General features: G+C 39.7%; 1 protein-coding gene across 2 annotated transcripts in view; it reads left to right on the plus strand.

Moving 5' to 3' along the window:
- Positions 1–23,314, plus strand: part of cadm2a (cell adhesion molecule 2a) — a 211,828-nt gene that overhangs the window by 167,886 nt on the left and 20,628 nt on the right. For both annotated transcript variants that reach the window (XM_083927084.1, XM_083927085.1), the window contains exons 3-7: positions 6,320–6,472; positions 10,498–10,635; positions 21,409–21,570; positions 22,009–22,099; positions 22,207–22,385. In XM_083927084.1, the coding sequence (XP_083783210.1) occupies positions 6,320–6,472; positions 10,498–10,635; positions 21,409–21,570; positions 22,009–22,099; positions 22,207–22,385 (723 nt within the window). The remainder of the gene's footprint in view (positions 1–6,319; positions 6,473–10,497; positions 10,636–21,408; positions 21,571–22,008; positions 22,100–22,206; positions 22,386–23,314) is intronic.

The following is a 23,314-nucleotide window of genomic DNA, read 5'->3' on the forward strand; positions in this document are numbered from 1 at the left end:
TAGACCAAGGTTGTTCTTCTACTCTGGAGCTAGCGGGGGGAAAATGTATCTCTCTGCAGAACACAATAGGGTTTATAGGCAATAGCTCTCTCCTCACTGTCCCGCTTCTCACAAGGACTTAATGAAGTAGGGCTGGTGGAGGTGTCCCACTGAACTCGGCATGGCAGGTAGAAACTGATGAAAGGAAATCATTTCTGTCACAGGAAAAAAAAATCCCCACAAGCCAATTACTGTATGGAGCATGGCACATTTTGCATTTTAAAAAAGTCAGTGTGCCTTTGGAAATATATAATGGGTAATGGAGGTTGAGGAATGGCTGAGATGCAGAATATACATTAAGCTATTCAATAAACATTGCATTGTGTTGCTTCTCTCTCTCTCTCTCTCTCTCTCTCTCTCTCTCTCTCTCTCTCTCTCTCTCTCTCTCTCTCTCTCTCTCTCTCTCTCTCTCTCTCTCTCTCTCTCTTTCTCTGTTGCTCCCTCAAACACACACACATACACAGACAAGCTCAAGTCTCTAGATGGGTTGTTGACAAGGAAAAGAGGACAGTCAAATCCAGACACAGGCAGCTGAATGTATATTTTGAAATTTCCACTTTTCTCATTATTAAAGTGTGCCACTTGAATGAGCAAACACCTGCCAACGTTCTATACTAATACATACTGTCCCTGGATAGATGAAGGGGAGACCACTGGAACGTCTGGAAGAGGAAAGGGCAGGAGGTGGAAAAATGGGATGAATAAAGTATGCAAACATGATAGGCTTAGATTCTTGGCTATTTGCTTATGCATGCACACTGTATGCCTATACAATAAGCACATCCTTAATGTACCGTAATTACCTTTCATATATGCACACATGCACACTATGTTTACTCACCTGCTGCTTTTATTGATGGAGAACAACCGTTGAAAACTAGTAGTTATGCATCCAGTTTAGATGTGAGTGTGTGCTGTACACCAATAATACATGTAAAGGTGATGTGTAGCGATTTTAGTGAGCCAACATACTGATAAATCACGAATCCATCAGCTCTGTGTGATAATAGATAATAATTGGTTTCCTCATGTTGTGCTGGGAAAATGATTTTGGACTCTGATGGCCCTTCCACATCTGTAGTTTGGTTCCCTCTGTCTGAAACAAGCGGGGAAAAAAGATGCCTGATTGGCTTTCAGTTGTTGTGGGATTCACAAACCAAGTGTTTTAAACATGAAGGTTAATTTATCGGACAGTTTCGGGGGGGGGCCTTTGTCGTCCCTGCAACAAAATGAAACACAATATCAACAGCATTCATTACTTTGTCATAGTCAGATTTGAGACCAAAAGCCACGTAACTAATAATTGTGTTTGGAGCAGGGTAAAAAAAGGTTGTGTGATGTTTTCGTGACTGTGCTTGTGGCGCATTCATGGGTTGTCAAATAGCTCTGCATTCACAAGATACAGCACAGTATGAGCATTTGGAAAACAATTAGCAGGATGTTTTGAAGCAGATAATGTGAAGTAGGAAGCATCTTTAGAAAAAAAAAATAATTTTTGAGCCTGAGGGGAGAGGACATGATTTGGTGGAAACTTCAGTACACACATTTATCTTTTTTTAAATGTTACTCATTAATGGTTCAAAGATTATGATTGAATCGAACATCATGCTTTCAGTAAGTTTCACCTGCGGACTGAACGACTTCTTTCAGAATAAAAATGTCACTTTTATTTAAAAAATAAACAAGTCATCTTTGACTTTCTCTCTGTGAAGCTTCTCTAAGTCTCCCTTTTATCTTTTAAAGGTGCGCCTTTCTTCTCATCCTTTACAGAATAAAAAAAAAAAACATAGATGACTTTTCCCCTCTCTGTGTCCTTTTCTGAATGTACTGTTCGGAAACAGAAAGCCTTGTGGCTTTGCTGTTATGGCTGTTTACTCTCTGTTATTTAATTGGTCATGGCTGCAGCATTCATGGGAACCTCAATGCGACATCTGAGCAGGCGGTCATCAGCCGTTGTAATAAGATGATGAGGAATCTTTCCGCCCTCACTGGGGCTCTGAATATCTAACTGCATCTGCTTTGACAAACTCATTAAATTGTCACATCTCAAGGTTCTGCTGAGATTAAGTCAATCAAATGCATGAAAGACAACGCTCTCTCTCTGTCTTCCTCTCCCTCAAATACAGAAACTTTAAGCTCTGTGTACTTAAGCAGCTGAATAGAAAGCCGTGTCCTGACCATTTGTCGGAGAAACAAATCAAATTTTGATGCTGATGAGCAGCTTTGCTTTCTGTCTCTATGCACACGGATAGGTGCAGATTAAGGCTAAATGAGCAAGAAATATGGTTGTATATTCAGTATATTTTAGAATATAAATCTGCCACTCTTTGATGTTTTCAACAATGCTATCCTACATGAACACATTCAGGACTGACAGCACTAATGGTCACTAATGGATGGCAGGCAGCTGCAGTACCTCCGCAGACAAATAGCAAAGGATACATTCCTCTCCTCTGCTCTCTCTGTCAATATCCAACCTTTCACTAGGCATAGAATGAGAGATGAGAGACAAAAAGATAGAAGACTGTAGGCTACTTTAAAACGCCCACTCAGCCTTAGCAAAAGGCAGCAATGTTGGATATATGGTTATGAAGCCATAGGTATGAATAATGTGAATGCTGGCACTAGCTGAGTCAGCGTTATCTGTGCTTTGTTTGGAAATCATGACAAACTGGGAAGCAAGAGAATGATATCAGAAACTCAAAAAATAAAGGATTCAACCTTTAATAGAAAAATACTAGAAAATAATTTAGATATACAGTATTTATATTTATATATAGACGTATATATATGTGTGTGTGTGTGTGTGTGTGGGTGTGTGAGTTCACTTCTTTCTCGTTATTGCATATAAATGGTCTTAAGGATCTCCAACATCAGATTTAAGGTCAACATTTGCAAGTCTTTCAAGTTTACACACTGAAATCTTCATACTTTAAATACATCAAGTCCCATTTAGATTAAGTGAGACGAATAAGATGTAAAACTATCAGAACTCTAAGAATTTAAAGACAACGCCATTGTTGTTGGACTCTGTTTTAAAGGTTTTGTTCATTTGTTTAAATAAACAAATCTTTTTTTTATCTTTATCTATAGTATCTTTGCCAGTTATATCTCAGTGTTATGGTTATATACAACACCTTTCATGTTTTGTTTTTTGTTTTTTTAATCCACCCTTCCAGGGGGATCAGGATGATCCTGCTTTTTGGCATCTAAACTATCCTGATCTCTGCCCACTTAAATTACGAAATCCAAATTCTAATCTAAATGATCACAATCTTCAGATTCAATATAAAAAATCTATATTATTATGTGTGGTCATTTCCGTATCACACAGGTGATGATTAAATATATATATAAAGTATATATATTACCAGTTGTTCAATCAAGTTCCTTCAGCCGAGTCTCTTTTAATTAGGCCTCTCTCATTAGAAATATAATGTAATGTCATCACAGCTTTTGGAGTCACTGAGTTCTCATTTTGCTTAAGTAGACCAACAAGTGAAAGAACTATCTATCAATACACGTCTCACACACACAACTTCCCAGAATGAGAAGGGAGGGAAGAAACCAGAGCTGCATCACGACAGCCAGGCACAGTAAATGTATTTTTTGACATTTGTCTGCTCGTACTTCCTTGCCCAAAGCAAATAAGACAACAGTTGAAAAGAAGCATTGTTTAACTTTTACACATTGAAATGATTGCAGTGCTGCCTGAGTCGACAGAATGAGGTCTTTTGGGGTGGGAGGAAGGAGAGAAACAGACAGAAAGAAATAGAAGAATCTATTCTTTGTCTAGAATCTGTCCAAATAATCTATTCCTTCTCTTCATTTATTTTTGTGATTTGAGAAGTTGTTTACATTTGTGTGTGCATATACTACATGAAATACTCTTTTTTTAAGAACAGGTTTTGCCATTAACTGAACTAGCAGTGTGTTGACTGAATCTACCTCTGGGGTTTTGCACGGCCATGTACAAACACACTCAAACACACACACACACACATATAGGAACAAGAATGTACTGCACCAGTGCCATGTCTAAAGATATGCCATGTGCTCATATCAACATGTCACGCCTGCTCAGGCTCAGTACACAGCATGTAGAGATAACCGGTGTTTTGCGTGGGGCGGGAAGGGACCGAACAAATGCAGTAATAAATGAAAGAGAGCAGCTGTCGTTTAGCCAAACTGATTACAACTCTACTGCCATTTACTGTAGGTGTTTAGTGTGGAACCAACAGAGCAAAGCTATCCATCCCTTGGCTGGCCAAATGACACAAGATAGCGCGCTCGTTGACATTTCTCTACTATTTGTCAGTGCTATGATCATTGCAGCAATGCATACATAGATGCTGTAAAGCTAATGCAGCTTATGTGCCAAACACCTCCTCGCAGAGTCACCTCAAGGGCTAGACACTTACCAATGACTGACAAATTACAGCCCTAAGTGGGTAAAAAGCCAATACTGTAGCAGTCGGTATTGATTCAGTCAATCAAATGTAAGATTCAAGCTTGTGGCAATGCAATTTTATGTCACAAGTTACTAAAAAGCTCCTTTCAAAGTTAATTGACCCTTACTGTTATTGATGATGAGTAACACTTTTTATTGTTTTTTTCATTGTTTTTTATATTTTTTTAATTCATCAAGTATCATTTAGGTTAATCATTAAGGTGTGCATTGTAGTTACTAAACAGTTACTTTGTGTGGGTTATGGAAGGTATATGGGCAAGAATAATGACTTTTTTATGCTGGATTAAAGCTTTATGATGTAGAAACACAGTTTCAGTTCTTTAGATACCTCTTGTATCATTTCTCACCATTCAGCTGCAGCCACTCTTTAAAGTACTCTACAAGCAGACTGTCTAATGGCTTTTACTCTTCAAATCTCTGTAGAGACATTACAAAACCAAGGTGCTCTATTTTTTATGTGATTTCTCTCAAATTACCATAAGATAAAAATAGTCTTTAATGTGGTGTCGCATGAAACATAATTTAAACACCTGTACACAAATATTCATGCCTCTTTTCTGCTGAACCCAAACAGTCACACATGCGAACACACACACACACACATACACGCCGCAGTTGAACGAGATGTTTCTCTGAGTCACTTTGATGGAGAGTTAAAGCAAAGTAGTCTTGGCTGCTCATAGTAAATAAGGTTTGTAGAAAAGTGGGTTTTTTCCGAAACGAAGGCTTGCATAGATCCACAGAAACAGAACAAATTATATTTTTATTGCGCTTAACAATTCAGATATTTATATATTTTAGTGCGGTTTTGTTTTGTTCCCACAATGCACCAATTTGGATACAACAGGCAGGAATCACATCATTTTCAATGTGTCACCCATTCTGAAAAATCGCTCCCACTGTATCACAGTTATGAAGTAGAAAGTCTACTTTGAAGACCATGGAGTATCTTTCAACAAGCAATGCAATTTCAGCAAATCCATTTCAACTCTCACATCTTCCCAAATTCTCATTAGGTCTTTTTCTCAGCTTGTTATTGCAGTATTGATTTCCTTTACTGTTATATCTTTTGGAAGATTACATTTTCATATAAGTAAAATGTCTGCATGAGAAGACTGCATGAGTATAGTTCACAACGTTTATTTTTAACAGAAAGCTTCATTTTGAATTCACGTTTCCATACGATTTCTCATTGTTTATACATTTAAATCTATTCATACATACATTAGTTACACTTTACAGCTTTGGCTAGCTTGAATCCAAATAGCAATGAACAATGAAAATGAGCCTTACACATTTTGGCATTTGCATGACCATACCATTCTACCAAGGTTAGTGTTTTTCAAAATGTTTGGGCAAAATGACGTGTTATGCCAAAAATCTGTATTGTCAAATGAATTGTTTATGTCCACAACATGCATGTGTTTAGCATCATACAATTGACGTCCAGCTTAATATTAATATACCACTGATCTCTATTTTCCATTTTGCAGTTTCCTGCTGTTGCCATTTCGCATTGTTAATGTCTCTCAGTGTGCAGCCTTTACTCTGTTTCTCTTTCTTTCTCTCTGTATACTGGACTGTGTGTGTGTGTGTGTGTGTGTGTGTGTGTGTGTGTGTGTGTGTGTGTGTGTGTGTGTGTGTGTGTGTGTGTGTGTGTGTGTGTGTGTGTGTGTGTGTGTGTGTGTGTGTGTGCGTGTGTGTGTGTGTAGTGCCCCAATAGATATAAAATGTAGAGAATGGACATGCATCTATGCCACAGTCTTTATTTGTAATATGTACTAACTCTCCGTCTGTCTCTCCGTCCAGCTTTAAGGGACAACAGGATTGAGCTGGTGCATGCATCGTGGTCGGAGTTGACCATCAGCATCAGTGATGTCACGCTGACGGATGAAGGAATGTACACATGTTCTCTCTTCACCATGCCTGTCAGAACAGCCAAAGCCTACCTGACTGTTCTAGGTAAGTACATGTTTAATATTAAGTAGTAATTAGTAGCAATTAGTTCTGCTAAATGAAATGAGAGTTTGTGAACACACTGTTCTATAAGATCATGCTGAAATAACATCACTGTACACACCTTTACTTAACCGTGACCTCAACCTCTGGTTTACCGTAGTTACGAAAATCCAACACTTCACAAAATTGTTTTGAACAGCAGGTGTGGATCACACATTTGTAAAGAAAAAGAAAAAATGGTAGATTCGTAAGAGGACAAGAAAAACCGTCCCTCACTGATCCACATTTCTTGTGGCTGCAGTGCCGTATAATTTATTTAGGCTACTGTGCGTTCACTCATTTCTCCCAATAGGATTGTTAAACATGCAGAATGCCTCAGAGAGAAGCTTGTGTTCTTTGAATCATAGTAGCAGACCACTTTACCTTTTTTTCCCCACAGACATGTATAGGTGTATTTAATAACATTAATGATAGCTGCATTCCACTTAGGGGAGTCCCTGGTTCTGTGCATGCTGGTTCACTGGAATAGTTTACTGGGACACTAAATAGAACTGAGCCATTGTTAGTGTTATCAATTTCACCTGTGTTTTTCCTACTATGACAAGTCAGAAAGTCCTCTGTGGGTCTTTAGTATAATCTGTTTAGAGTGTAAGTTTCAGACCAATACATAATAATATAACAATACATCACTAAACAGAAAGTGGACGCCAAATGCAAAGCACAGTACATTGCCACTGGCTGGAGTAGGCAAAAATGTGTTAAAAAGTTTTGATGGAATTAGGTGGAAAGTTAGGCCAGGGTCCAAGGGAAAAGTACAGATTTTCAAGTATTTTTGAAGGTTTGTTAATAATACAACTCTGGCACATGGCACAATTTCAAAAGATTATTACTAAAGTTAAACCTAGACAATAGTGCGGCCTTGGTGGAGGTTAAGTTTTAATGCTTTTTGGATGTTTTTTTCTTTTTACAATTTACTCTATGGTTATGTTTTTTTGTTTTTTCCTTCAAGACAAACAAAAATGAACACATTGACTATGGCTATAAATAGCCCGTTGCTTATGCCAGCATCTGCAAACAAATAAAAACATACTGTTGGGCCCTCTAGTGATGTTTGTGTTGTGATCATTGCCCCACACAAACATTGTCTCATTTCCTGCCACTGGGCTTATTACCATGCCAATTAGTTTCCGCTAATGTTAATAGATGTCCTAGTGCACACCAGGGCCATTAGCTGACTCTCTGCGTTAACAACCATTCAGAGAATTAGAGACATTAAAGGCTACTGCTCAATAAGGATATGGAGGGAATTATTTTTGCAATGCTGAACAATTGTTAATGGTGCAAGTCAGGAAATAGAGAGAGATTTAATAAACATACAAAATGGTCTGGGAATGGCCTGGTTTATCTGCCACTGTTTCAGGACAGTGAGTGCTAGAAATGAAAACAGGAAAACATTGAAAATGATTTGGACAAAATACCAAACTGATAAAGAAACATGCTACAAAATGAGAATCACATTCAGATCTTCACAAAATATGTTGGTGAATAAATACAAATGTTATACAATATAATAAACAATGAGAAAAAATCCCTGCACTTGAACAGATATGAACTCTAGGGTATGGAAAAATAGTATAATATGGTATAAACATCAACCAGACTGATGGGTCTGTATGTAGGCACCATGGTGCTTTGAGTTAAATGCTAACATTGTATAATGTTTATGTAGGTATGCAGGTTTCCATGTTCACCATCTTAGTTTAGCATGATAGCAATACAGCATTTCGCTGATTGACCTAAACACAAAGTATAGGTGAGGCTGATGGGGATGTCATTAGTGTTACATGTAATTGCTCATAAAACACATCACTGGACAAAGTAAAATTCTGACCGGATGGTGGGGCTACACGTAAAAGTTAAGTGGTCACCAAAGTTATTACAGTTTATCTGCAACAAATTTCATTGCTGTCCATCCAAGAGTTATTGAGACGTTTCACTCTCAAGAAAAGTCAGGGGATCACCAAAGTCATTAGAATTCATCCACTGGGGGTCATGGCTGTCTGTACAAAATGTTGTGGCAATCTGTCCAATAGATATTTCACTCTGGACCAAAGTGATGGACCGACAGACCAACATTGCCCAAGAGCCACAACAACACAAACATTATTTTATTAATAACTGACTTTGACATTGGTTCTAAATAACTTCTCATAAACACAACTTATTTAAACATTGTCTGAAATACCTATAAATAAAATGATTAGCATAAATCAACATGACTAAGATGACCAGTTAACACTCATCAGAAACCTAGCTCTCGTTTCTTCCCCATGTCTTCAAACACAGTTGGCCGTACTCATACAGTCATGCAGACGTGCAATTACGCCACAGCACATTCAAATCTGTGACGCACAAATGAGCACACACGCACCCACGATGCTCTACACACTCACACACGCATGCAAATACACTGACACTTAAATGGAGAGAAGGATTAGCAGCCTCTATAGCCACCCAAGGGGAACGTGACTGTACGAGATGAACATTGTATTTGATCTGTTCCTCATTCCGTCTTGGAGAAAAACCATCAAACACTTTCTGAGTCAAGCCACACTTACTCATTCACATACTTACACACGCAGCACCGTACTTAGTTAGATATAATGACACTTCACACACTTGAAACTGTGCATTGAATACATTTGCATAGTAAAACGTATAGTATTTAGTTAGATGGGGGGGGGTGGATCTCGCTGCATACTGTATCTACCAAGCAGCAGCCGTTGTTTGATTGTGGATGTGGTCTGTTCCTTCAAAGGGATGGTAAGCAGAAAACAGGAGGACCTTTAAAGTCTGCTAATAAACCTTACAAGAGGTGGTGAGATGGACAAGGCCAGAGTCAGTCAATGGCATTGACTGACAGACCTTTCAGTCGCTCATCCCGAGGCAAACTTATTACTCATTGACATTAGGAGAGCAGACTCTACACAGTTAAAACACTCATTATAGGAAAGGCCAGTAATTAACATTTCCTGTACAACTTTGTTGACTCCTCTGTGGTCACTAGCCTTTGCTTAGTACACACACACACACACACACACACAAATAAGATTTTTCAACTTACACCTTGTGCTATGTAGTCAGATATTTTTTCTCTTTCAGACTATCCTCACCGCCACAAAAATGGCTGTGTAAGGAACTTATTACATCCTCTATTTATGTTTGACGTTAGACAGCGAACTCTAGTGGCCATAAGTAATTATGGCGGGAGCAAAGGAGGAAGTACAGTGATGTAGTATAACAACCCAAAAGTCTGTGTAGGAAGGATGGTCCAGGTGATGGAACACAGGACATTCACTTGGGATACACGTGGCCATGTCCCTTGTGAAACCAAAAGTCAGTGTGACGTACTTATTGTCCGTGAAGCAGTTACTACCGTGACTCATTTTAAGCTAATCCATTATAACTGCAAACGACCATTTCACACTAGAGCGGTCAGGTGTTACGGTCACATGTTTAAAACTGCCACCCTGCAACCGTTCTACAGCGTTAAATAGAAGTGTCACTTTAAAAGTCGCCGGCTAACAACCTAGTCTGCCGTTTAGGTATAAGAACGTGTGGATTTCTTTAGTAGAAAATATTATTCTATTTTAACTAAAGCAGAGACAGATATCTCACAACCAAACTAACTCCAAATACAAACTATCTGCATGGCTACATACTGCTAGATGCGTGTGTCAGAAAAAATATGTTCCTTTGTAATTTGGGTGAACCGACCCATTAAGACGAGCACGGCCCAGTTGTTAGAGAGACCATCCACCGCTGTGTCTGCAAGAATCCTCCCTGATGTGTTCTCGAGCAGGACACTGCTCACGGACGATGCTCTGTAGTCTGCTCTCTAATCTCCCTGCAGGAGCGCAAGCTGGAGGAGAATTTCCAATAAGGCGTAACACTATTATTGTTGCATAATAACATACCGCAGCGTGTGAATTAGTTCCATCGCTGTGATTTCCCGTCCCATCCTTCAGGTGTGCCGGAGAAGCCAGAGATTGATGGCCTGACAAAGCCCGCCATGGAGGGAGACCACATCACTCTGACCTGCATGACTCAGGGCAGCAAGCCCGCCGCGGACCTGCGCTGGTTCAGGAACGAAAAGGAGGTCAAAGGTATGTTACATCTGTATCTACATTTATATCTGTATCACATGGCAAACGGATTTTTTTAGAAACAATTTGACAAAAAAATGTATTTAGCATTTTCTCAATGAAGCAATTTAGTTACTTACTGAGAAGATAAAGGTATTCATTCTGTACTATTGGAGACGTTGCTACAGTAATAATAATGCCCAGATTTTGTGATATTTCCAATACCAAGTTATAGTTTCCCACTTTACTTTAATCTCCAATGTGGTGTCAGGCACTAAAATATATAGATTATCACATTTCAGCTTGGCTCAGACTGTGCTTTGTAGTACACAAACAGAGCACAAATGTACCAGATAATATAAATTTGTGTTACTTGGCAGAATGTCTTTTTCATAAAACTGCTACCATGAAACTGCTGCAGCGGACGTCTTAACAGTGTGTTTTTGTTTCGAACAAGTTCTTTCTAATAGAGCAGATTCAGCACGTGTCCTCTGGCCTGAGACCAATACATTAACCTCCCTTGTTATCGGAGGGCTGTTCTAAATCACACCGACTGGACTACACACCACATTTCCACCCTGCTTCTGCTCTGTTCTACTTGATGAACCATTTGCTTTGTAATTGTTTGAACGAGAGAGCAAGAGAGAGAGAGAGGGACAGAGACAGAGAATGAGAGAGAAAAGAGAGCTAGGGACATGAAATGATGAAATTAACGTTTTTGAGGCAGAGAGAAACAGATGTGGTTCAAATAAAATGTGGCACCCAGTGGGACAGGCTGTCACAGATCATCAGCACACTTGCAGAACTTTTCACAAAGAACTCTATGCTGTAGATTAAAGGCAGACAACAAAATGCAAATCGTCCCTTTCTTATTTAAATGATTGTCAGTGTAAACAAAGAGATAGAATTGAGAATCACAATCACAATCACAATCTTTTGTATATATTGGAACCGTCAAAAAACAATGAAGGTTTTGAAAAGACACTGTCAAAATCTCTGTGTGATCCAACAGATAACTGAAACTCAGTAGTGAAAATACCAAGCAGCCAGGTGTTGCACATCCTAAACGGCCATTTAAGTGTGGAATTGTTTTAAGTGAAAAAGCATTGGGGATGCAAAACACACAGACACTTCACAGAGTTAATTTTCCTGCTTATACAAAGGATTAATAAACCGCAAAAATCCATTTTGCAGTAGCATGCATAATTTTTCTTATTAAATTTTCATATTAATATCTTCTCTTTCTGCTGTTTTTTTTGCTTCTCTGATATTACCAACACATTGGCACACATGTATTCCTGTTATTAAATTATATGCAACTTGTTTTATAATATTTATTTATGTACAGTATTTTATTTAATGTTTGCAGTACAAGTTTATAATAGATTCACCTTACCAATCACCTTGAAGTGAGTTTTCCCTCCCAATCGACACTGAACCAGCATGCTAACTGCTAATAGTCCTCCTATAAAGGCTCACCGACAGTGACAAAGCCCATACTTCATACTTCATACTTCATTTATTAATATGAAACTGAATCCTTGATACTCTCTATAACCATTATCACACTTTGATGTTCTATAAATCAAAATTGTATCAATCTTCCACTCATTAATCGTTGTTTATGAGTAGCTCCCCGAGTTTGTTTGTTTTGGGATTTTTTTCCATTTTTCTAATCTAACTATAATCGCCATGTTTTTCGCCATTTATTAAAGTAGTTTGTCACTCCACTTTATATTTCCTCTTGTTTCCCTTCTGAGGAACATGAAGCTTTTAAAAGAAAAATATACACTAATTAGCAGGAGTATTCTTCCTTACAGGCTTATTTTGTCTCTACGGGTAATAATTGCTGCTACCAGTGACCCACTACTGAGACAAGAGCTCCCTGTAAGGCAAATGTAAATGTGACCAGGGCGAAATGTTCTTTTGATTTACCACAGAAAGTTAACAGGTAGTCAGAGATTGAGAAGTTAGTCTCAAGAGGATACGCCTTCTCATTAAGGTCAGACACTATAATTCTCTATTCAGCTTGGCACACTATTCCCTTTAATTTAGGCCTCGCACAATTTAATACGAGCATATTATTCACTGTGACAAAAATGTAGTTCTTTGCCCAGGAAGGACACGAACAGTGTGTTCAGGTTAACCCTTCCTCTGAAATCTTTGGTAATATTGTCTCAAAAGAGAAAGCAACACCTTGAGACTTTATACAAATGTCAGATTAGAAGTTTCTTGTTTGATCCGCTATTGGACTCGTCAAGAATTTCGATCGGAGGCGATGTTTCAGCCCCTCGCTAAATTCACTGAAAAGCTCTTTCGGTGACTGCTGTTACACCCTTTCTACCCCGTCATAAGCCCAGACAGCTCAGCCTGCTATCTCACATTAGGGTTTCCCAGGGTCCAGATAAGCGAGCAGATAAGCACTAATCAATACTGGTTTTGCACACAGTTTTAAGCAGATATCATGGTATCTTTCCATTTAATTAACTGTAGTTGGGAGATGATATTGAATCTGTGTCATCAGGTTTATTCAGACTTCCTCAGACATCCAAAAAAAGGAAAGCTTACACACTCACTGTTGACAGAGTGAAGACAAAATCCTGATGTGATTTTTAAAATCAAATCTTATCCATGAACTTTTATATACATTTTTACTTAGTGACTAACCGTGCCACCATTAACTTTTTGTTTTATCACACCATATAAATAGTTTAGAAACTTAGAGAAGTAGGTATAAATGCTCAAGCACCTGCTGTTTTCACAGGTGAAGATTACATTGATTTCTTGATTAATACCTTGTCTTTCTTGACAAGTAGGTGTGCTGTTGCCATTGCTGTCGTGGGTGTGTGGTTGCTATTTTTAATTAGCAGTCCGTCACTCAGCGTGATGCGTTTGTCAGAGATATTTAGGATGTGTTTAGTTCAGGAAACAGTCAGTTCTCAAGATTATGATTGACACATTTTACACATTTGGTGCTTTGTCAAACCATAAATGCATTTCTACCACTGATTGTTCCAACTTTCTTATATTAATAGGAAAGGTGTCAATTATTATCTAGACACATTTTCACCATATATATATCTGGTGTATATATAGTATATTTGTGAGCCACTCTCCCGCCGTCTGACTTCCACATTTAAAACCGACAATATAAATAAACATGCAAGCAAGCAAACACAAAGGACAGCGCATGTTAATACACAATGTATGTATGCGCGTATACTTTATATGTGAGTGCACTTGAAGTGTTCATCATGCTGACAGGATCAGGGTGTGTTCAATGTGAAAAGCCATCTGATAGTGGGCGGCCATGCTGGGAATAAATGACAATTGTGACATATTGGTGTGGGATCAGGGGGAATAGGGAAGATTATATTACCGGCACAGCCACTGGAGCAGTCCATCACCCATTCGCATTCAGTTAACGGACACCCTATGCTAAGCGTGTGTGTGTGTGTGTCCATCTGCATATATGTGTGTGAGCAAAACAGACAGATGGCGCAGACAGGCTGCATGTAAGGACATAAGCTTGTGTGTGGAACGGAATCCAATATTCTTATTTCTCAGTCTCTTTGTCCCTCAGATCCCCTCAGTCCCCACCCAGTAATGATATATTTCTATCTCAGTTACACACCGTAACCCAGAGAGACCTCTGCCAATATCACCACATGTAACACTTGTTTACACACCACTGAACCAGAGGGAGCTAGGTGGAGACCAAGCAAGGCAGAGATGAAATGAATATTTATTTCAAATAAGGATGGGGATGTTCGCTATCAGACTAGTATTATCATCCTCTCTGACCTAAACTGTAGAGGTTATTGCTTCATCATGTTACACGATAACTCTATTCCAAGGGGGGCTTAAGGGAGAAAACACAAAGATTGATTCAAATTCGCTTGCGGCCCCATCCCTATTCGGCTGTCAAACTTAGTTAGTCAAGGACAAAGAACTATTACTGCAGATATCCCTTGCACTGTTTCAGGTCGTTGTCTGCTGACTTTTCAGTACGTTATCACCAAGTTTGCCCGCTCGCTGAAGAGTTGAGTATTGGCTGAAGAACCTTTTCAAATAGGTGATGTTTCTTTATTATGGGTAATTGTCCTTGAATACTACTGTGAGTAAGGTGGTCATCATTATTCTAGGGTTTGAACTGGAAAGATCTTTTGAGGAGAGTGAATAGGCAATAGCTCCTGGAGCTTATTTTAAAGTAGGGTGATGGTGAAGTTGATGGCACTGCTAGTGGCATTGTGAACACTAAAAAATAAGGATGAAGTTCAGGAATTAAAAGTCATTTTCCGGTTAAAGGAAAAATACATTTTCAGTCATTTCTGCAGTGTTCGACCACCACGCTACTTAAAAAAGTCTGTGTTGGGACTAAATTTATACTAGGTCGCTCTCTGAGGTGGAGCAGATCAATGACCATTAAAGATGTAATTTCAAGATGGCCTCTGCAAGTCACTTTGGCATGAATAAAAGATATCTAATTCACACACACAACTATTATATATACAACCTCTATATCATGTATACTTATGCAGCATAGTCATGTTTTCATGCATACATGCATGCCTGAAGTGAGACCTGTTGAAATCTATTAGATTGATATATTAATTAACATTAAGGCACTGGGTTTAGAGGAGGTAAAGCTCCCTGGTCCTCCGTTGTTTTATATCCCTTTGCATCACAACTTTAAAGGTCCGTGTTGTAAAAAGTGAGATTTCCATGTCTTTCTGATTATAAAGCAGATTGAGGTGCTATACGAATACTGTGAAAGGATCAAAAAGCTCAGTCCACAGAGAAAGTGCACACAGCCCTGATTCAGAAACTGTATCTCTATATGTCACAACTTCTGTATTGTTGCTATGTAACAACTATACTATACAGTATAATAGTGTTTCTCAAATGGGGGTATTTTGGAGTACTGCAAGAATAGAAACATTATATTCAATATTCAGTATTTCTGTTTTAACTGCAATAAACTGTCGCAACAACAAACGCAATCATGATTTGTGGTTGAAACCTAGCAAGTGTTCTTGCATTTCAAAGGCTTTATAAAGGCTCTTCTTTCTACCAAAACAGTGTTTTCTTTGTCTGAGGGTACTTGGCTGAAAAATATATTCCAAAGGGGGTACATAACTGAAAAAAGTTTGAGAACCAGTGCTATATAAAGGTATAAAGTGGCGCCACACTGTTAACAGACTTAGGCTTAAGCACTGTGGTGAAAGAAAAGGGGATCAGATTGCTATAACCAATGTCTATGCCCATTAAGAGAAACATCCTGGAGGTGGAGCACCTGTCTGAGTTTTAAATGCCAAGGCTCCGACACTGACCAGACCTGTCCTTTTGAGGGGCCGGTTTTCATGAATCCACAGTAGACATTTCTTGGCTATGAATGCTGAGTGAATGAGAGTGAGAGTCTCATGTCAGAAGGGACATTATGACGGGTCTGCCAGGCACTGACAGGAAACTCAACAGTGCTCCCTGGTTGTGGTCACACGTCAGTTTAGCGCAGGGTTGAGCTGGTGAGACAGGCGAGACAGGGGAGGGCGCTTACAGGCTGCCAACAGGCCCAGCTCCCTGAGCGCTGCACAGTAGCCAGAATATGTGAGAAAATGGTAGATTGCACAATATATCATCTCCACACCTCACTGGAGCTGGAGCTTGCAGTGTATTGGTGCTCTTGTTTTAAAAGTTTAGCCCTACCTGTTGCTGTGCAGCTCACCTAACAGGTCGAAGGAAAGCATGCAGACACGGTAGTTATCTGGCAACATGTTAGTTTCCATATGCATTGTGAATTTTATGTACCTAAATGAGTGTTTTTGTTCTATTATATATGTTGAGTCTCCTCGCCCTCAGCAACAGGCGATTTCACAGGCAAATTGTTTTAAAGCTCAAACGGGATGCAGTTCAGGATATGTTGATTCAGCCCTCGGACCCCTGCTGCCAGGATTAGTCAGCTCCGCCGCTGCAGTTGTTCCTCCCCCACCCCAGCAGTCCTCTTACATCTCTCTTGACTGTCCCTCCATCTTCTTTTCTCGGGTCGTCCCTCTCTGCTGTGAAATGGCATGAAAGGGTCAGTTTCTCACACTTGCACGCCTGTCATTTCCATTTCTAATCCTCCAAGGCTCCATTTTGGCTCACGCCAACGATGCAGAGCTCTGAGCACCCGCCCACAGAACAGTGAGCTGCAGTCTCAGCCAAATGCTGCCAAGCTTTTCTGTAAAGGAGAAGATCCACAGGTGAATATGGTAGGATGGTGTGCATTTTTGTTGGTATTTAAAAATATATACAAACCATTTAAAATACTTTCGCACAGGTTGAATTTCCCAACATTTTTTAAGTAAATCATGTAGATTATGTAGACGAGAGCCACAAGAGAGTTGCAAGAGAGCCAAGACATTTAGTAACAGCATAATGTAAGAGGGCAGTTTTTCGACAATACACATGGGATTGCTGCTGGCTGCACTTACAATTTCTATACATATTCATGATGACAGGCTCAAAAGCTTAAAGAGGAGTCACATTTTAATTTACTTGTTGTCAGTTAAAAAGAATACCATAAACAGACCTCAAGCCGATTTTGTGTCACTCTTATTATTTCATAAAAATAGCTTGATTTTCAATCAAATCGACAAAAAAAAGAGACAAACACTCCATGTTTGACTTTTTTTTAGAGAGTACTGATGGAAACACTGAAGCCCATATCCAATTCTTCGGCAGAGAAAGCAAGAGGCATGACGTTTCCAGTAGCAGCTTACACTAACTCAGTAGCAGCTAAATAACATCATTTCTAGCATTTTTAATACTTCCAACAATATCCCAATACTTTTACAGTGGCATGAGACTGGCCAGATTACTTTTTTGATTGACAATTCTGAGTTTAATGGCAGCTCGATGTCAGCTGCTCCCTTCAGCTGCACTTTAAATGTGATGAGATATTTATAGACCAATTACCTTCTCTCAACTGCACACATGCACACACACACTCTTGTGCACGCACACACAAGAGTGCAGAAACCCTGAGAGCATGCAGATTGAAACACACACACACACACACACACAGACAAACACACACTAACAAAGGGGTATTACTTTCTGTTAGACAACTGTTATTATGTTCTCAAAGTGGATCTGAGAACCTGTGGAGCAAATAATGGTATTAATGAACTTGAACTTTGTGCATGCATGTTTTGTAGTACTTTTATCCTGAATCACACAGAGGCAGTCAGAATCACCATGAGACAAGACATCTTGTCAGATATCTAAATGGGTCTAGACAATGAAATCACACAGCAGAATTATATGGAAGCTTTTCAAGCTCTCTGACAGCGTTTTTTCAGAGCGGAGCACATTTACAATTACAAGGGATCTCATTAGATAAATATTATGAACTTACTTTGAGAGGTACTCTTGTGTTTCTTCCTCAAAGCCAAACTAACATAATAGATACAGCGGTTTAAGTAAAGACAGAACATTAGGTTAGCTGCTACATGGGTATTGCTGAGTGCCCATCACACTGATTGAAGTATTTAAATTCTGCTGTTGAACAGCATAACATATGAGCACAGTCCAACTCCACAATTCAGGATGATTCACTGAGTTTATCTAGGCAATAGCGCTTTCCAAAACAAGTTATTATTGACTTTTGAGACTTGTGCCATGACAAAATATAGACAAATTAGAAAATGCATACATCATGCAACATAACCTTTCTGAAATGGGGTGATTTTATTTTTCAGATACGTCAGTGTGGTAATGAACCTTTCGTTGGTGCAAGCCAGTAAAACCCCAAGACTAACTAGGGTTGCAAAGGGGCAAAAAAATTCCGGAAACTTTACAGAATCTTTCCATGGGAAGTTAAGCTGGGGAATTTGGAACATTTCCATATTAGAAACTTTTCATGGGATTTATGGGAATTTATAGGAATTAACTGGAAATTAAATACATTTTAATAGATGTATTTGTAAGTAGAACTTTATCAAGCTTTAATCATTTTATTGAACTATCAGTTCTTTCATTGAATACAAAACATGAATGTTTGTAAAAATATTACTCATAACCCCGACCCCATCCATTGTAGGCGTGGCCTCAATACCCCTGCAGTAAGCGCCTGTGCTATGTGCATGTGATTGAGGAACAGCACAGATATTCTCAAGTGTACTTGCATGCAATCTGGTTGTTTTAGTCAAGATTATGCTCAACTATATTTAAAATCCCTGCTAAAGACCAACCTTCAGTTTTGTAAATTCCGGGTGAACTCCCATTCCCATAAATTCCTGTTAATTCCCATGGAAAGTTTCCAACTTTGAAAATTCACGGAATTTGGCTTGTAATTTTGCAAGCCAAATACCTATGTCAACAATAACAAACAAATATTAACAGAAGAACAGAGAAATATGTTGAAAAGAAGAATAGGGTGACTTTGAAAACAGTATATCAGTGTAAGGACCTTTCTGCGGATAGAAGTATAAAGACAAGTTTAACTGATAGCGAGACAAAGAGGCAGGGGGAAGCAGTCTGTGAGGATGTGGAGTAACTAATAGAAATAGCAGGAGAATGTTTGCAACAACTAAAGCACGCCACCCTATTAGAAATGTGATGTCTTCTCCAGCCCTCTTTCTCTCTTTTTCACTTTCCCTTGTCTCCTCCAATTTCTTCTTTGTGAAGAAAACCAGCCATTTTTCGCTCTCTCTTGTTGTCTGGGTGGATGTTGCTAACACTGCAGACCTGTCAGTCATTCATCTCGAGGGGAGGCGGGCTCATTGCCTCAGTTGGGGGAAAGTGACTGAGCAGAATAGTTGATTGGCAGAGTCGAGAGGGAGAGGAGACAGTGGGGTGGAATGCTTAGAAAGCGGAGCGGATGAGCGCAGAAGAGAGAAGGATATGGAGCGTAAACAGTCTCTTTAGGCGATACAAACAAAGGTGGCCAGCATGAGAGGGAGAGAGAGAGTGAGACTGCATACGCTGATGTTTTCTAGAATTTGCTATGATGAGAACAGGAAAAAGGAACATTTTACAAAGCAGGGCAACATCTGAATGCAGAGATAAGCCTGGACGACTGAATACGGTATTACAGTATTCATTTTCCTCTTGTGAAAAAAAGGAGGAGTGTGGATGAACAGGCTTGATATGATTTAAAACTGGCTGCTCGCATGATGTGAGCAGACCAACCCACCCACCCCAAAGGCTGGTTGAACAGATGTGATTGAAAAGAAGAATGTTTTAAAAATTCCTGCTTGGAGGTGGAAACGTATAAGTAATTAAGTAACAGCTTGTTGGTAAAATCAGATCTAGCTGTGGTGAGTTGTGAATGCTGGCTTGAGTTTGTAGTCTGGAGGAGGATGGTCATTTGTATTACATAACACATGCTTAACAGTCTCTGAATTTAGGAGAACATTCATGTCATATGCGTAGGTAGAGGCTTCAACAAAAACTGGCATCATCAAATGTCGTCTGGTACCTGAACACAGCTACAGTTTTTAAATTATTTAGGTATGAATTTGGGCAGGAGCACATTTTTTAAATCCAGAGGGCAAATCTTTATTTAAGAACTAGGAATTTGTTTGGTGTTCTTAGGTATGCAGAGAGAATCTCAGTCTATTACTGGACTGTTATTCTGTATGGGATGGAAACTTGTCATCTGGATGGTGCAGAGGGCACCTTGACTAGTTTTGGAGTGACAAGCTCAAGGACAGTTTAACAGGGATGGAGGATGTCAACGATGCAGGAGTCCACTCTGACTACAAGGCATCACTGTGTTCGGGCGTGATGATATATTGTGAGCCAATAAGATTTCAAGGACACTAATGCGGTGGTCAATGAATTACTAAAACACATTTGGCTAATCTAAGGCCCATATCAATGTGGGGGCAAATGAAGCAATAAGTTGAATGATGTGATCAAGGAGCAAGCCAAATTTCAGGACATTACGTAGATAATTTGAGGAAGTTGGGTTGGAGGAGTTCTCCAATGCCTTGGCAATGATCGGGGTGTTGATGGCATAGATAGGTGGATCAGCTGTTTGGTTGGTATTACAAGGCAGGTGTTGCAGGGATGGCTCTGAAAGCAGGTTGTACGGATGGAGAGAACTGTGCTTGATGATACTTTGCGACAAAGCTGATTGAAGATATCGCCAAATGTCTGATTGACCCGGTAATGTTTTTTGTCCCAATGAAGCTGGAAATGGTTGTCAGGTAGAAGGCTTGGAGGGAGAGGAAAGTGTTTGGTGAGATTTAGACATGTTGTGTGGGAGCAGTGAAGAGGAAGCCACAGACACAGATGGAAGAGGAGGCTAGAGGGGGTTTAAAAAGGCCTATGGTGTAAATATACACATTTTACTCCAGTCCCTGATCTAGAGGTGAGGCAGGTGGGTTTTGTTAGAGTCCTGGCACAAACTGGACATGTGTTGTAGAGATGCCAAAGCAGCATCCAGGATTCGTCATCTTGTGATGTGAGTTGCCCTTGTTTTTGTTTTTTTTCATTTGTTTATTTGATTATTCATCATTTTGTGTAAAGAGTTTTTCATTCTAGAATTCTTACTAAAATAATAGTATGCATAATTCCCCCCAAAAAAGCCAAGGAACTACTACACAGTGAAGATACTGTGACATTTCCATTTTGAGGTGCTTGTTATATTGCACAGTAGGCCCTTGTCTATAGGGATAGAAGACCCTGGTGGAGTCTGGCAAACAGTGCTTAGCCAAACACAGGGGCATCATGTTGATGTGTGGCCCTCAGTCTTTGCAAGATAAATGTGCTGCATCCGTGACAGAGTGCAACTTTTCTTCAAAGGTGCCAAAGAGGTGAATGCAAGTGGGAAGACATTTACAGTACGGAGCTCTCTGCAGCTGCATGTGGACAGAAATGATGATGGAGTGGCCTACACCTGCAAAGTGGACCACGTGGCACTTGCACAGACACCACAGCAGGCCACTGAAGTGCTGGAGGTCCATTGTGAGTGCACACACTAAGACAAGCACATACTCAAACACACACATGGAGCGTGTGCATGGACAAAACCGAGAAAGATAAAACACACAAAAGAGAAAGTAACTAAGAATTATTTTAATGGCTGCAGAATCCTGTTACCTGGGAAAGGAAATGTAATAATTTATCCTCCATGAAAAACTCCATGTACTGTGTTTGAAGCATGACAATGTTCTTATGACATGGCATGAGTCACCTTTTCTTGTTACATTTATCACAAGAAGATAAAGATTATAATATTAAGTTTAAGTAAAGCGCGTCGGGGTAAACCTTTTATGGCTCATGCTTTTTAACCCTTTTGATTTTGAATAGTTTAGTGAATCATTAAATTATAACATAAAATCAATGATAATCTTAATCACCATATCGTCAGCCATCACTCCGAGCCTTTTCTGTCTGTCCTAGATGCTCCTCGTGTGCAGATCATCCACTCCCTTGCAGTCCCTCAGGAGGGTCAGTACTTAAAACTGGAGTGTGTATCCAAAGGAAACCCTTCGTAAGTCACTCACATTCTGTGTTGGTTGTTGTCAGCCTTTTATATACTGCTTCAGACAGGAACATGACGCATGCTTTGTTTCTCTTTCACATCCTCTAACCTCCTAGGCCAGATCCTGTGATGTGGACAAAGGACGGGGGTGAACTTCCTGACCTGGACAGGATGATTGTAGAGGGGAGGGAGCTCACCTTTACTTCACTCAACAAGACAGACAATGGCACCTACCGCTGCGAAGCCGGCAACCACCTAGGGACTAGCAGCGCTGAATATGTACTCTATGTCTATGGTGAGTATAAAGGAAAGGCCGATGTGTGTACAGTAATTGTTTCACATATAAAGGTAAAGAAGTTACTCATTTGAAACAATTAAGAGATGAAGGGAAAGCTTCAAGAAGACATCTTGGACTCCTATAATGCTACATATAAATAGGGGGACATATGGACATCATAGGCACAAGCACCAAAAGCCATTGCAAAAACCAGGATTATAATACATCCTGATCTGCATTCTGTATCAGTACTCAAAGTGATTAGTGGTACCATCTCTCTCAGGGAGAATAAGGGCCTCAGGTGACATAAATGCCACCAATGCCTTAAATAAACCTGCGCCCCAGATCCAGCACTAACACACACACTCACACACACATATACAGCAGGAGGAAAATGTGTAAGGGAGGCAGAATTTAGTGCTGCGTTGTCAGGAATATCACCAGGAAGGATAAGTAATTCCTAGTACTGCCAGAGGAGGTGGGGGATAAAGGGACCCAGTGTGAGGCGAAACGGATAGCTCTTCCTCGCTTCTGTTTCTCCACTGTCATTCGTCTCTTGGCATTAATGCTTAAAATATAAGCAATGAGATGTCACCAATAGGTCTCTTTTCCCTCTGTTCTAGGAACAGTGTGATGAGGGACAAAAGGGTAGGTAGTTTGTGGTCAGAGAGACCACATGACTGGAGGCAAAAGAGAATTTCCCCAAGTGGATCAATAAAATATTACGTCATTATCATTGCACCTAAGGGCTTGTTTCAATTGCTCTCTTAAAGTAAATCTAATGAACATGAGAGAGTAAACCATGGCCAATAGCTACGCTTTGCTAAAGCTAGAGTTATTTCTAGTGTGTTCTTGATTGTCCTTGGTAGATCAGTACAGTAATTACCAGATGTGGAGCAGATGAAGGATGCAACCAAGGATACCATCAATAGTTCATGAAGTGCTTT

The sequence above is a fragment of the Echiichthys vipera genome (assembly GCF_963691815.1).
Source record: "Echiichthys vipera genome assembly, chromosome: 14".
NCBI lineage: Eukaryota > Metazoa > Chordata > Actinopteri > Perciformes > Trachinidae > Echiichthys > Echiichthys vipera.